A 16207-nucleotide genomic window follows, 5' to 3' on the forward strand; every position below is an offset into this window, starting at 1 on the left:
TTCACGGGCCGGAAGACCATCTGCGCTGTTTGTTCTTGCGCCTGATAATAAAACAAAAAATGACGTGTATCACAAGGAACTTAATTGAAGAGTGGGAGCTATGCACCAAAAAAACATAAAGAATGAAGAATCATTGAAATACTTAATTTTTTATTTGTATTTCCTAATAAAAAATTGAACTTAACATCCAAAATCTGATTATTTATTGGCTTTAAGGCGGAACAGCTAGTATATATATATGATGGCCGCAACTGGTAAGCAACTATAGATATTATATAACAACTGTGACTGTAATAAGTAATCAGTTTTATCTACCCTTTGTGGTAGTTATGGTCAAATAAATACATGTCGATTGGTAAGAGTACACTTCAGAGCTTGTGTTCCTGTGACAGAACGTCTCATGTTGCCATAATCAGCCACCTTGAATCGCTCTCCAGATCTTCACTGAAAACGATGGCGCGCCGGAAGCCCGCCGTGGCGGTTATTCTTTCAGAGGGATGCTGACTTTGAGGCACAAATTAACAGCTATCTGCGGCCACCAGACCGAGGCGAGACGCGAGCCCTGTGCGAAAAAAAAAGGGTGCCGGTGCCAATCCCCAGGTTCACTCACCAGGTGACTTGTACTTCCTCTGAGTGCGCAATTAGCCTTAAAAAACGACAACAGCGATCAACGAGGCGAGCCTTAACGGCGGCAGCAAAATATTTTCGTCCCCGAGGGGGACGGCCGGTCGCTGCTGTGAAGGCTCGTCTCGCTGGCCGCCGTTGTCCGCGCCGCTCACCAAACAACTACAACCATCTAATGCTCCCGAGCGCCTGCCCCTCTCTGCGCGTGTGTCAAACCGCCGTGTGTGAACTGAACGAGTGTGTGTTTGTACGTGTACGTGAACATGTGTCGTGTGTGTGTGTCTGTGCGTGCGTGTGCGCGCTCGTGTGCCAGAGAGGGACGGAGAGCCGGAGGAGGAAACTGTTGTTTGTTTTTATTTTGCTGCGACGTCGCGCGTCGGCACTAACCCGTCGCGTCGAGGCCGACGCCGGTCCGGTGCGGCCGCGAGGGCCGGCTTGAGAGTGCAATAGTTGGGGCGGCGGCCGGCGCGCGGCGCTCGCTACACGCCCGTGTTGTTGAAGATGTACGACACGGACGTGTCGGGGCGCCGGGTCGACGAGTTGTTGTTGTTGAACGACTTGCGCACGCTCGAGCCGGACAGAGCCACCGTCTCGTAGTAGCGCAGGCGGCCGCAGCAGCGCCGCGAGCGCAGTATGGCGGCGAACCCGCGCCGGAACTTGTGGTTGAAGAAGGCGTACAGCAGCGGGTTGATGCACGAGTTGGAGGCGCCCAGCCACTGCGCCACCGGCGTCGCCACCGGCAGCGCCTCGTCCTCCCACGCGGCCAGCTCTCCGCCCAGCTTGATGCGCGCGAAGATCACGTACAGCGGCAGCCACGACGCCACGAACAGGATGACCACCACCACCAGCATCTGCCGACAGTACCTCTCTTAGGGGAAGCTGGGCTAAAACGACCAGGACGACAAAGTGGCCTTCGCGTATTTTATGCCCTGAATAGTACTGCTGCCTTCTAAGAAATGGTCAGTCTAGCTATACTATACACATCATCTTTGTCAGCGAGTTTGCCAGAGAAGGCTTTTTTCGTTATTTTTCAGTAAAACTTCTCTCAGTTTTAGTCATCTAACAGAAGGTGTGTTATTTATCACAATTTTAATAGCTTACAACATGTTGTGTACATAGTTTCACGTGGTCAGCGCGTACACAACTTTACCAATAGAGTGCTCCCCACTAAGCACAACAGCGCAGGCGCAGCGCTCGTCCGTCTCCGCACTACGAGATGGCGCTGTCATAGAGACGGAGCAAATTCTGCTTCCGCCGATCAGCGTAAAATATGTAATGCAGCCAATGAGATTCATGCTAACGTAGAACCTTTTCTCCTCGCGGATCACACTCGCGCAGTGATACCAGAACGCGCGAGGTATTATAACGAGTGTACAGACCTCTGATTAGTCAGTCTGCATTAGTCTGCATTTGTCTGCACCAGTCTGTACCAGTCTGCATTAGTCTATAGTCAAGTTTCAGTCTGCGCCTAATAAGATTACAATATTCCTGTACATAGCCATGAAGATAAATGAATATACACTTTGTCAAGTATCAGAGATACGTGAGAATAAGATTAACGTACCAAGACCAAAGGAACTTCAGACTGTCAATTGTAAATAGCATTCAGAATCAAGTTAAGTACGGTTTATGATTGTTATTATTTTAATAAATGTGTGTGAAAATTAATCAAGTTCTGTTTAACGTTGGTCACCATCAATCTGCTACTCTAAGTGTGCAAGTAGCATTTCTATCGTCTGACCTAATGGCAGAAGATAAACACGCCACAATAAGACCACAAGACATATTGCTGACACTGACCTACTTCGCTAGAGTGACAAGTCAAATAATCTGATGGTGTGTGTACCGAAGGTCTTACAGTGTGCACACCACACAACAGTAACAGTAAATAAATTTTCAGTATATAAAGTATGCAGCCAGCATGTTGCATAAGTTTGAGATTAAAACGTTGACCAGATTTCGATACCACTGAGAGTATCTTATTTAGAATGTCATCTGTAATGTTTAAATATGTTATTATTATTTTCTTCCTTTGTTGAATTTCAGTTGCCCCCGAAGTGGGGTGGGCTGTCAGCAACTTAGAATGCCATTCTTCAGCCTAGAGAATTTGTTTTAAAAAATGAAGGTAATAAATAATAAAAGCAGGAGATAAAATAAATGACTTAAATGGTAAAATGGCGGAAAATTGTGGAACTTAAAACATAAAACAAAGGGTTGGTGTTGCTAATAAAATACACAGGAAGCAAAAAGGTAAAATCATAGACAGACAATTAAAAAACACGGCGACAATCTGGTTTCTGTTCGCAAGAGATATAAAAATCACACCCAGTGACAGCATGATTTCTGTTCGCACAACACTGAACACTCACTTGAACACTGCACTACAACGATAGCACAAATATGACACAGGGCATACAGAGGAAACCTGGACAGATGATAGGAAAGGAAAGGGGGGAGGAGAGGAAAAAAGAAGTGGGATGGGAGGGGGGGAAGGAGCCAATGGAGGGTGATGACCCAAAAGAGGGGGGGGCTAGGCATACTCAAAGAGGGAGTGGGGAAAGGCAGAGGAGGGGAATGCAAAAGGACTCAGGGGGGTGGGAGGGGAGAAGGGAGGCACAGAGAGGGTAGGTGGGGAAAAAGGATGAAATGGGGAAAGAGGGAGCCTGGGGAAAGGACAGAGGAAAGGGTAGGGGGAGAAGAGGATCTGAGTTGTCAGGAGGGATAAATGGAGGGAGAGAGGGCATCATCCGGGAGGGGGAGTTGATGGAAGCCACCTTGGGAGAGGAGATGAAGGGTGTAGAGATGGAGGGTAGGGGGGACAACAGTGAAGGCGTGGACTAGGGTGGGGGTTGGAGAGGAGTGGAGCAACCAGGGAATGAGGGGGATCAAGGCGGCGCGAGGTGATACATATTATGAAATAAAGGTCTAAAATACTTAATACTTGACCACAGTGAAGAGGAGAACATAGATTAAAAGACGTTAAAATTGTAAACTATATGATGAACTAAGGAGCTCAAGTCAAACAGCAGAAAATATAAAATGAAGTCCTCCATGGAAACAGTAAATATTGTTACAACAGGTACAGCTTGTTAAAAGAGCAAACATTAGACTGAGGCTGTGGCAACTTGTTACGATTCCATGGAAACACGATGTACAGCACGCCACTTGCATTTCATGCAGTCACGCTACTAGAGCCCAGTGAGTGGCGCCCTCTATACCCTCATTACCTGGCAACATAGTGTGCAAGTTATTCATCTAAAAATTTATTGTGATACGTCATTTTAATCAGCGCTTCAGCTTGCGTCTTGTGCTACCTCTAGTTTTAAGACAGCACATAAGGATAGTGAGGGGCAGAGTGCGACCACGACCCCAACGAAGCAGAGACGAGCCAAACACATTAACCAGAGATCGCATGGAGGCACAAGTGGCCCCATATTGGGCCTGTCACACTGCTGCCTATACATTCACCACTACATTACATTTAGCCTTTTTTTAAAAATTAAGGAAGGACCTGAGGTATCTCATATATTATTAAGGTAGAACACAAGTATAAATCTCAGGTGTGACTCGATCTAAGGCAGTTTCAAACTGCAGTCTGTGGCAAGCAGTGGAGAAAAAAAATGACCGTACTTTTTCCTGTACATCACTTCGTCTGTACGCAGCTATAGCAGGGTCAGTATGGAGGGGGTATAGGAAGTGAGTGCTAGGCCAAACCTCATACCCACCTTGACCACCTTGATCTTGCTCTTATGCTGCATGCGTTCCAGCTGTGCATCCGTGGAGTCACCAGGGATATCCCGCTTGCACACCTGCAACAGGGCGAATCCATGTTAGTGCCAATGACATCTCATTCACTCTAATGTCGTGTGCGAATACGGCAAAAGGTGCCTACAAATAGACACATTTTTATTATGATTATTGTCTACGCAATGTGAATCGTCTAACATTTGGATCTCTTTTACATGACGGTTCAAGTTATAGAAACGAGGATTTCGGCAGATTATAATAGGAAGAGGGAATGTTTTGTTGTATGGGCAATTCTGTAAACTCTTGTATCAGCGAGATACTGGAGCAAGTATTTTTAATGGAACCATATATTTCTTTTAACATCATTCGAAAACGCTAGGAAAGACGGGCACAATGACGTGAAGCTCAGTTTAGACCCTGAAACTTTTGGCAAAAGTATCAGAAAAATGTGGTAAAATCCAGAGACAGCATGGTTTGTATCGAGCCAAGCTGGGCTCTCTTTCCAGCATCTCTATTTACAGCAAATAAGCTACTAATACAAAATGTTCAACCGTACTTCCTCTTGGCTCTTCTTTACGTGGTATTGATATGCTACGATAGTTGTTAATGGAACTATATGCTGAATTCTAAAGTAACAGGAGGGGCATAATAAAATTATTAAAAATCTCTCTACGTACGCTTAAGTGAGCAGCTTTTGTGGAAACAAGTAGGTCGAAGGATAAAGAAGGCTTAAAACAACTGCGGATCATTCAATGAGAGGCACACCTGCTGGTATTTACTCCGCAATGGCCGATTTCAGCCGTCTTACGTTTCAATTTTTTTCACATTTCTCGGACATTTTTGCTAGAGCTTTCAACGACAACATTAACTAGACTGATATGACTGTATTCGTCTTTTTAAGACCGAAACGGGAGATGGCAGAGAGAAGGCCGATAAACTAAATTTGCTCTTCCGAAACTATTTCATTGCGGAAGATCATAGCACGGTCCATTCTTTCTATCATAGTATGAAAGCCAAAATGACATATACCGAGATAACCGACAGCGGAATGGTAAAGCAACTATAATCGGTTACTAGAGGAAAGGCATCAGGACCAGATTTGGTACCATAAATATTCTATATGGATTATGTGGTAGAACTTGCTCCGCATCTAGCAACAGTTTTTCGTGGAACAACGAAAGAGACTTAATGACTGGAAGAAAGCGTACTTAGTTCCCGTTTTCAAGAAAGATCGTAAGAAAGATGCACATAATGATAAGCTCCAGACAAATGCGGGGATGGTTCCTGTGAAAGGTCATGGCCGATTTCTTTCCCCATCCTTGACACCATCTGAGCTTCTGCTCCGTCTCGAATGACCTTATTATCATCGGGACGTTAAACCCAATCTTCCTACCTTCTATGAGCAGTCTACATCGCTGACGTCAATCTGTCGTAGAACTGCAGAACATGTATTAGGCTCAAGATTTATGACGTTTTTGGAGAACGAAAAATCTCCTCTAAAAATATGAACATCGATTCTGCAAACAGAGATCTTGTGAGACTCAGCTAGCTCTGTTCCTCCAAGAGATCCATAGCACTATAGACAATTGAGCTCAGGTTGATGCCACGTTCCTTGACTTCAGGAAGGCATCTGACACCGTCCTGCATTGCCGATCATTGAAAAAATACGAACTCATCGACCATTGGACCAGCTTTGCGACTGAAATCAAGACTTCCTTGCAGATAGAACTCAACATGTCGGTCTTAACTGAACAAAATCAACAGATGTAATGTCTTAAGTAACTCAAGGTAGCGTGGCTGGACAGTTTATGTTTACAATGTATGTAAATGGTCTACCAGAAAGCGTCGGATGGTCTTTAAGGCTGTTCTCTATAGTTTGTCTATAAGAATGTTGCAAAGCCAGAAGACAGTATAAACCTGCAGAGGATTTATGAATGGTGCAGACTCTGTCAACTGACACTGAAAATAAATACACATAACGTATTGCACATACATAGTGTAGCGGCACCGCAATTTACGATAGGGAACTTGCAGGCAGGTGTGGGCCAGATTGCAGTGAGTTATGCATACCAACAGTTGCGAAGTAGAATAGAGGCCACATGTCCGTCAAATTGGTGCAAGAGTATACATAGTGGTTTTGCATGTCGCAAATCCCAGGCAGAAGGGGCGCACTGGTCAACCTAGCATGTTATGAGTAGGTGACGTGAAGCAGTGCGTATGGCAAAACAGAGGCGCTCTCCCACATATAAGTAGGTGCACGTTTGTAACGAGATTCATTCAAGTGTGACAGCTCTCCTGGACAGCAGGGCATGTCTCACCACCAGCTACACGCAGCAGCAGATGGGGTGCCAGCGTTCCAGTACATGGCGGGTCGCTTGTTCGACCCTCCGAGGCCGACGTGGGGTCCGTAGCCAGCCAGCAGTGGGCCACTCCACGGGTCACCACTGCCTGGCTTCCAATACACGCCGGAGGCATCCAGAGGTGAGGGCCGCAGATTCACTGTGATCTCAGCCATGCTGGCGGGCAGCATGCAGCTGGCCGCCTACGGCTCACACCGAGCAGCGCTGAGTCAGCAGGGACACAGACCGCCGTGTCGACTGCCGGCATCCTGACCATGCCACAACTCCACTGGCACACAAGGCGGACACACAGTGCGTGCTCAGGTCGCTGAGGCAGCCATTCCGCACCTGGCCATTTCACAGACAGCATAGTGGTTACCTCAGCATTGTGGTACCCGCTGACACAGACTGACGGGAACTGTGGTTGAAAACAGTAAATCACTTGGAAAGCACAGATGAGTCTTAATACTATGACTTCTACCTCTTCCCGCAACATTGGGTCATCCTGCTACATTTGCAGGCAGAAGTTGCCACTACAATATGAAAATTGCTGGAAACAGTATCTACTGTAAAATATCTAGAAGTAACTATCCAGGGCGACCTGAAGTAGAATGACCATGTAAAGCAAATAATAGGCAAAGCAGATGCCAGATAGGAAGAACCTTAAGAAAATGTAGCTCATCCACGAACGAAGTGGCTTACAAGGAGCGTGTTCGATCGATTCTTGAGTACTGTTCATGAATCTGTGATCCTTGCCAGGTACGACTGGTAGAAGAGATAGAGAAGAGATAACGAAGAGCGGCGCGTTTCGTCACGGGTTCCTGTAGCCGGTGCGAGAGCGTTACAGAGATGCTCAATAGAGTCCAGTGGCAGGCGCTACAAGAGAGACGTTATGCATCACGGAGAAGTTTGCTATTGAAATTTCGAATGATCACTTTCCGGGGAGAGTCGAACAACATTACTTCCTCTCATATACATCTCAACAAATGACTACGCTGAGAAGATTGGATAAATCATAGGTAATACTCATACAGAGACTCACCGACCGACGTGCTATTCGCGAGCGGAACAGGAAAGGAAGGTGGAATCAGTTAGAGGTACGCAAACTACAGTTCCCCACACACCGTTAGATAGCTTACGGGGTATGATATATGTTTAGTTATGACTTGCCTCAATGCGCAAACTGCAGGAAACTGTCCCTGACTGGATAAAGAGCAAAAAAGGTCACATGGGCATATGACCAGGAATGAGATCCAAGAGATGTGCACTCACATGAAGGTGATGTAAAATACCTTTGACGGTGCAGATTTAACGACTGAAGGCTAACATGAGAACTAACCTGGCAAGTGGGATTGATTGCCCTATACCGATGTTTCAGCTGCGCACTAAAGATCGCAGCGAAATGGAGCACCATGCCGTAGTGGCCACATTACACTACGTTCCGCCAAGTCCTTCATCAGGAGGCATTCAAAAAACAAGTGGTGAAAGTCCACAGAAAGTGTTTCTAAGATATCAGAGAATAAAAATACATGTGAACAAAAAATCAGTATAAGCTCTACAAACAAATTCGCTTCGTTCTGAGACAGACAATTATATTTCACTTGATCGATGCAAAATAAAGTACACAAAAGAAACAGCGGCGACTGCAACAATGTTTGAAACGGAACTTGCTGCAGTACTCTCCTTAAAATAATTGCAAACAATGTAGTACACAATATAGTAGCTCCATGTTTGATATTTCCATGTGCATTCTCGTATTGACTACATTTACCCACGTATTCACACAGAGAACAATCATCATTGTCTTCGGAGTCGGCGTCATTTTCAGCAAACCGCTTTTCACGTGCGTTTGCAACGAACATGAAGAACCGGTGCTGAATGGGAGAAATAAAAGACAGCAAATCTAAGGATATCCTTCTTGCACGTCGCTGCTGGTAGCTGGCTTGCTGCCCTTTCCTTACCTTTCTTTGCCGGATTAGTTTCATGGACACTGATAACCTCAGCGTTGAGCGACCGCTAGCACCAACACCATTTTTTGAACTGTATTTCAGGATCGAGGTTTCTGTATTTTCGTGAATATGCACATCCTTTTTCGTACCTCAAGCACTGAATGTCTAACCAATTCACTTTGTGACCATCAAAATTTTCTTCCTCTTTACAATGGCTGCTTTCAATTAGTATGCAACTTTAAACAGATCTTTCCTTTTCTTTCACAATGGTTGTGCAGTCATCTGGCGAGCCAATGTCGGCATCATTTGGTAGGTACGAATTACCTGACACAAGAAATTTAGGTTCTCAGATTTCTGTTTCCATATTAGGTTCTTGTAATAGCTTCTTCAAATCATGTGCCATTTTTATGTTGAAGTTTTGTTCTGTGCAGCTTTCGAAATTTAAAATCACGTGCTTGCATGTTTTGCTTGTTCCTTAAGATGCTTCACTAAAAACGTTGAAAGATCTTCTGATCCTCAGTCTCCTTTCCGTTTCATCTCACATGTAGATAAAACCATTCTTTTCCTTAACTGAAAGTATTCTAAAGTTGTACACATACAGATTCCTCTTGTAGTATGCTACTGATGTCGACAATTATGGGAACGGGAGTGCCTTCTGTGGATCGAAGGTCAATGTGTACGAGTCATTTTAAATATTTGCCATGTCTGATTTCAAATTCTCCCTAGCCTGAGGCTCTATCCCTAAGTGCAAGTCTCTTTCTTGCGTCATGGATAGCAATGCTGTCTTATTCTGTTTCACCGAATTTTTCACGTTAGTTTCATCACAGAAAATGCACATGCCTTTTGATGGTAGCTTGCAATGCAGCTCAAATTTGGTTGAAAAGACATGGTGATGGAATTTGTCTTTTACTGGTGTCATCAATTTTTATTGCTTGGGGTTTCTTTCCATAAGAGTTAACTACAGCATAAACTTCCGGCATTGATATGCAACGGGGCAGTCGTCCGTCGGAATTCTTAAATGTGTCCAGGAAGAATCCTTTACAAACCTGGACGCTTTGGTTTTCCATGCCTAGGAAATACTTAAACGATATTGATTTCTGATTTCCAGAACTATTTCGCGGTCGTACCCTCTGCACGCTGAATGACTGCACTTTTCTTCGTGAGAAACCACCTAGGTTTCAGAAAGAATCAAACAATTTACTACACTGCTCTTCCGTTATTCTTGCAGATCATTTTAATCGTCGTGAGCAAATTCCGTTGGTAAAACATTTTGTTTTAGCCAATTGTCCTTTTCTGGTTATATAATCTTATACAGTGTCTACGAGAATTTTCTTCCTGTCGGTCTACCAGATCTCTACATTCTGTGTGCGTTTTCCTCCTCTTTGCTTTGATGGTGACTGGGTATTCTCTACCTTCTCCTCAGACCTAAAAAAATAATATAATAAAAATTGTTATTACAAACACTAAAAATAAAATATACAAGAACGCTGCGCGAGGAAAAGAAGGCCCCAGTTCTCTCCAGACGCTGATCAGCGCACCATCTGTGCCGGGAGTCGCGTCGCGTCGGTATAAATGAACAGCCTCGGATGCTGTAATAAGTAACTCGGGATACGCATAACCATGAAATCGTTTACGAGTGAAGTGTTAATTGTGGGATGACTTTAATGATCTATCTTCAGTTCGCGTATGTCGTATTTTCACGTGCCGCCCCGGGACAAACATTCTACCATTATTTAGCGTGGCGTTTGATGAACATTATCATCAAATTATGGCGAGCATTCACTTAAGCATTTAATTTGAACAGTTATAGTTGCATCAGCGCATTAGACTCTGAACTGCTCTGGTAGTTGGATTCTGTGGATTCTTTTTGGTCTGTGACTTTCAGAATATAGTGAACATTTTTGAAAGAATCGTTTTTCATTATGAATCCCAGACAATCTCCTAATTCCTCAGAGCTATAAGCTGTAATTATAAGCGTATTCCTCAGATGAAGTGGGCACTAGGAATTCTAATTACAGGCTTCACGTTTTGTTAATCACTTTCTGGTTGCCAATATTGTAGTTAGAGAGCCAGTGTTGAGAACTGCAAACAACAGCATTAAATAAATCAAAGGAACATTTCATTGACAATTACTTCCACCCGCCGCCCCACATATGGTGCATCGTTGGGAAAGACATTCCACAAAGCATTTATTTCTAACAACTATTTCCACCCGCCGCCCCACACCTTGATGCCTCAGAACGTGTCCTACTAACCGATCCATTCTTCTAGTAAGGCTGTGTCACAAATTCCTCTCTTCTGCAATTTTATTCAGTACCTCCTCATAAGTTACGTGATGTACCCATCTAATCTTCAACATTTTTCGATAGCATCACGTTTCTAAAGCTTCCGCTCTCTTCTTGTCTAAACTATTTATCGTCCTTGTTTTACTTCCACACATAACTACACTCCATAGAAATACTTTGAGAAAGGACTTCTTGACACTTTAATCGAAACTTGATGTTGACAAATTTCTCTTCTTCAGGAACTCGTCCTTTGCCATAGCCAGTTTACATTTTATATCCACTTTACTGCGACCATCATCAGTTACTTTGTTTCCTAGATAGCAAACCTAATTCCCTCAGTATCACCTGATTTAATTCGACTACATTCCATTATCCTCGGATTAGTTTTGTTGATGCTCATGCTATATCCTTCTTTCAAGACAGTGTCCATCCCGTTCGGTTGCTCCTCCAGGTCCTTTGCTACCTATGATAAAATTACAATGTCATCAGCAAACCTCTAAGTTATTATTTCTTCTCCATGGATTTCGATTCCTACTCCAAACTTTTCTTTTGTTTCCTTTAATGCTTGCTCAATATACAGATTCGTAAGGATCCGTAAAGGTGGAGCACTACTGTTTTATAAGCCTATTGTTGATTTACACAAACGATCGCGAATGTCAGTATTGTTAATCTTACTGTTTCTGTCAGATTTGGTATGTTTTCATATATTTCAACATTATTTTTCCATTTCAAGGAGTCTATCATTTTCAAACGACCCATTTTTTCCTAATGATTTTTATTTTCAATATTTAAAGTTTATATAGAACAAAATCCATTACTAGGTGCTCACTTGCATTTAGGTATTTTGGTTTCACCGCTGTAGTGCTTTATTTTTAGCTTGCTAAATAAGAAGTTTTTGTCGTAAAAATTACTCGTAATATGATAGGGACACACTTTCCTACCCTCTGTTCCAAAGCATGTTTTGCCAAACAGTTTTCTTGAATTATGTATTCCAAATACTTGAGTTTTTCATTTCTTGTTTTGTTTTGTTGTCTACCTCATCGATTTACGTCACCAAATTTGTTAGACTTTGAGGATGATTAGCAAATGCAATGTTTACTTTAACGCCTTTGTTATTTCTCCGTATTTGAAACTTTATGTTCTGATAATAATTTCTTACAGATTATCATGATTTTGTCCAGAATACACTTGAAGAGGACATATGATGGCCAACCACCTTACACCTACATGACGTTTAGAAAGTTTTTGATGTTTCAGACCTTAATCTTAGTTTTGAGTGTGTGTATGAGGTACAATCACGCTAATATCAATCGAAATTACCAGTTTCAGCCGGAATTGGCCATCCTTAGTTTATAAAATGCATGTCGTGGTTCAGTCACTCAGTTTGAAATTAGTGTGATTGCGCTGGACAAGAAACTATTTTCAAAACATTCGGTCACTATATTTCTTACTTGTGGGTTTATTAGTAAACCTAATAGAATTTATGCTACGCAAAAAAGGGTAAAAAAGCAATAATTTATAGAACAAATGTTACCTGTGACAATCAGAATTCATTAGATTCAAACGTCATATTGACGAAGATAGCTAAGAAGCGTAACAAAATTAAAAGTTGCTTTTTAAAAATCGTGTCGTTCTCTCCTATTGCGGCGCAGTAGTTACTAAATTTGGCTCGAAGGTGCCTGCCACGTTTCCTGTAATGGTGCACAAACATCGCGACCTGAGGGGATAGCTCCATTCTCAGTGACTCCCCCTGGGAATTTCATCACACCTCCCCTTAGTCACATCTCACCCATGGCTCTATGAGGGAGTTCGGAACCGAGATGCCCAGCATCGAAAGCACGTGGTTTTCTTACGGGTGGCCGAGGAAAACAGTTATGCCACACTGCTGCTCAAGTCGTCACGGAAGGGTCTCAGGAGGTGTCTTAAAGGGCTTGAATAAAACTGCCATTTCTCTTTGGTGTTCATTTTCAAACGTTTAGGAGTCTAAAATAACAGTCTGCAGTGGATTGTGCAGCAGGAAGACGTTTTTACAACCTTTGACACTTCTGATCCCTGCCTCCTGGGAGGCAACGTGGCCTCCCCCCATTGGAGTGTAGCGTGGCCACAGTCTGCTCTGAAACGCAGAATGGAACCAGTAGCGAACGTTCAAAAGTGTTCGACGAAATGCGAAAATAATTCGCAGCAGAAAAGGGTGTTTATGCTTTTTCATCCGTCCCTTTTCATGCCCTCACTGGAGTGTGTTCGGAGGGGGGTATAGGGGTGCATGATTGATGCTCACGTGAATAAAGCAGAAAAGAGTCTATAAAGACTTCTCTCCCCTTACTTCGGCAACACCCTCAGTGACACCTACGCATCTTTATTAGACTTTGTAAAAAGTCTCTGTACCCATTTGGCGGGAAACTTTGTCACTGTGTGGTGCATTGTTTTCTCGTGTTTTTATCGTTGTCTTCAGTAGATGGAAAGGATTCTGTGAATGACAAAGTGCGCTTTAAGCTTGGCCCCATCGAGAACAAAGGAATTTTAATGTTCGTTCTGTTTTACAGAATTATGGTAAGGTCTTCTGCCGTGGTTAGCTAAGCCATTGCTCTGTCTGGACACGGCAGGTCATAGCAGTAAGTGCTAGGTGTGTCACAGAATGTGGTAGGAAAGGTGATGCAATGACGTCAGGAGACAGGCTTTACTACACGACGTCCAGGCCGGTGCCGTCGCTGCAGTACTACGCTGTGGGAGGATCACACTATTGGGAAACACGGAATCTAGGGACGAAGAAGTGACGGCACGAACACTAGTTGTCCGCCATGCCATGCAGCTACCACTGTTCGAGTGGGGTGAGCGCAGACAGCTCAGCAACGCACGTCGTGTCGCCATGCTGTTTGCCAGACAGCATGTGCAGTGAGGTATGGAGCATTTGTGGGCTCTTCACACATGAGTCACGCTTCTGTAGTGAGGGCCTTGACAGTAGGATCCATGTTGGCATTGGGATGTGGAGATGAGGAATCATCTGGATGTAATTTCCACACAGATCACACTTAGGTTCAGATCTGTCATGATTTGGGGAGACAGGCAAAGATGGATAATGCCCTTCATCATCGTCGCAACTCCAGCACTGAACACACAGCGCTATTGCAATGATATACTAGAGATGTTCTTCATTTCTGAGGCTACAGCATTTTGACTGCACTCACATCATCTGGCGCATCAGAGATCAACTCAATGCAGAGGGGATACTTGTAATGAAATTGTTTGCCAACAGTTCTGACAAATCCAAATAAACATCTACGGATATTTCATGGATCTAATCCTAAGGTGGATAAATCCCCAGCTAGGAACACTTGAGGAATTCAATCTCTATTGATCCGTCATGGACAGAGGACATTTGTCAATCGACAAATGAGTTACTTCCCTTCCTAAACACCTAGAATAACGTCCACGAGCCCTAAATCAATTCCTTGTTCTGCACCTGTAGTCACCAACGTAGGCTGTCATTAATCTAATAATGGTGGCATCTGTTGCTGCAAATTTATTCCAATCATTAAAAAGCAATAAAATCAGAATATGGAGTGGGAAGTGTTGCGCCTGTAGTATACTGTACCTAGGAATAGATATGGCCTGGTCGGTGTTTGAGTATCGTGACCAATTTTAGAATAAGTTGAAGAATGTGCACCACAAACTATCAAAATTTTCTACTGTTTTTGATGTTGTGTTTTTGAAGTATTTTTAAAAGTAAGGAGTTATCCATATTCAAGTGCTGCCCAACGTATTGCAGCTATTTGGATGGTATTGTTAATTCATCAGTTTTAGAATTTTATGAAGAGTAAAATTCTATATACTTTTAAATTTTAAAAAAAAGGTATGGATGGTTGAGCTATTGTTTATCAGTTGTGCACCATCTTGTACCTTGAAACAGATGATATTCTATCACCAACGTGTTGGTAAAGCCAACTCCTTATATTGCCATGCGAAATCATAATGTCCCGTCCTGGCGTTCTGCATGCTGTCGAGAGGGGGACACGAAAACCTGCTTCCGTAAGCGAGGTCGCTAATCCGAGCCTATGGGGTGGCACTCGACTCAGAGGTACGCAGGTTCGAATCCTGGTGGTGAATGAAATTTTGACTGTTAGTATTTGGTCAACAAAGACAGGAGAGGTGGTGATGTAAAGTTCTTGATCAGTCTTTGTATCAGTATCCTAGATTAATTAATAACATTAGTGAGGTGTTATGTCTGTGGGATGCGGACATTAATATTGGCGGCCATTTAGTGCTATTCTAGAAGAGTAGACCCTCTGACGCACAGAGTTTTACTCTGTCTCATCTCTCATCGTCACCCAACAACACAAATGTAACGTTCCACTACAAATGCATCCATTTAACTCACGTACAGTCCACAAATACACGTACGAGACGACTCTCGCACACCCGAACGGCAAGGGGCCAGTGCGCATGGATGAAGAACACCCTTAGCGTCAAGCAGCTGAAACCAGCCCGTGGGATTTCCCAGCGAGCAATGTCTTTCATTTATATTTACATTTACTAGTGGACCCTCCAAATAACTCGCACTCTATTGTGTCATTCACTGACAGGAAATATACTGATGGACAAATAAGTTAATGCATGTGTTTGTTAAAAAAAGGTATTATATTCTGAATAGTAATACCAAAAATCTCACTGTAAAAAATTGATATAATTATGTACAATATGGTTAATTGTAAAACATCTAGAACGCAGATAGTGTCTTTGTGTTATTAATTTAATTTCTTAAAACTTCTTTATTTTACTAAAATGCTTTGAAAGGGAAGTTAGCTTTTATAATGTGATAATCGTTTACTTTTTGGCTGTATGTTCAAAAATGGTTCAAATGGCTCTGAGCACTATGGGACTTAACATCTGAGGTCATCAGTCGCCTAGAACTTAGAACTACTTAAACCTAACTAACCTAAGGACATCACACACATCCATGCCCGAAGCAGGTTTCGAACCTGCGACCGCAACGGTCGCGCGGTTCCAGACTGAAGCGCCTAGAACCGCTCGGCCATAGCGGCCGGCCTCTGTATCTGTGTGCAGCATATCAGAGAATGTGCGAACTCGTGAAAAGGCCACGTAAACAACAGCCTTGAAAATGAGACCATAAAGGTAATCGTTTAATTGTACTTTGGCCAACTGCTGTTCTATTGGTGTGTCAAACGACGGAAAATGCTTGACGGAAATCTCCAACAAACAGAATTGTTTTGCCTCCTTAAGGGAGATTATTATTCACGATGTCCCT

General features: G+C 43.3%; 1 protein-coding gene across 1 annotated transcript in view; it reads right to left on the bottom strand.

Annotated features, from left to right (window-relative positions):
- Positions 1-1103: 1103 nt before the first annotated feature.
- Positions 1104-16207, bottom strand: part of LOC126336454 (neuropeptide SIFamide receptor-like) — a 103306-nt gene continuing 88202 nt past the window's right edge. The window contains exons 3-4 of the mRNA XM_050000209.1: positions 4350-4433; positions 1104-1475 (exon numbers count right to left, since the gene is read on the bottom strand). Coding sequence (XP_049856166.1) covers positions 1104-1475; positions 4350-4433 — 456 coding nt within the window. The remainder of the gene's footprint in view (positions 1476-4349; positions 4434-16207) is intronic.

Source organism: Schistocerca gregaria, chromosome 1 (assembly GCF_023897955.1).
Source record: "Schistocerca gregaria isolate iqSchGreg1 chromosome 1, iqSchGreg1.2, whole genome shotgun sequence".
NCBI classification, from domain to species: Eukaryota; Metazoa; Arthropoda; class Insecta; order Orthoptera; family Acrididae; genus Schistocerca; species Schistocerca gregaria.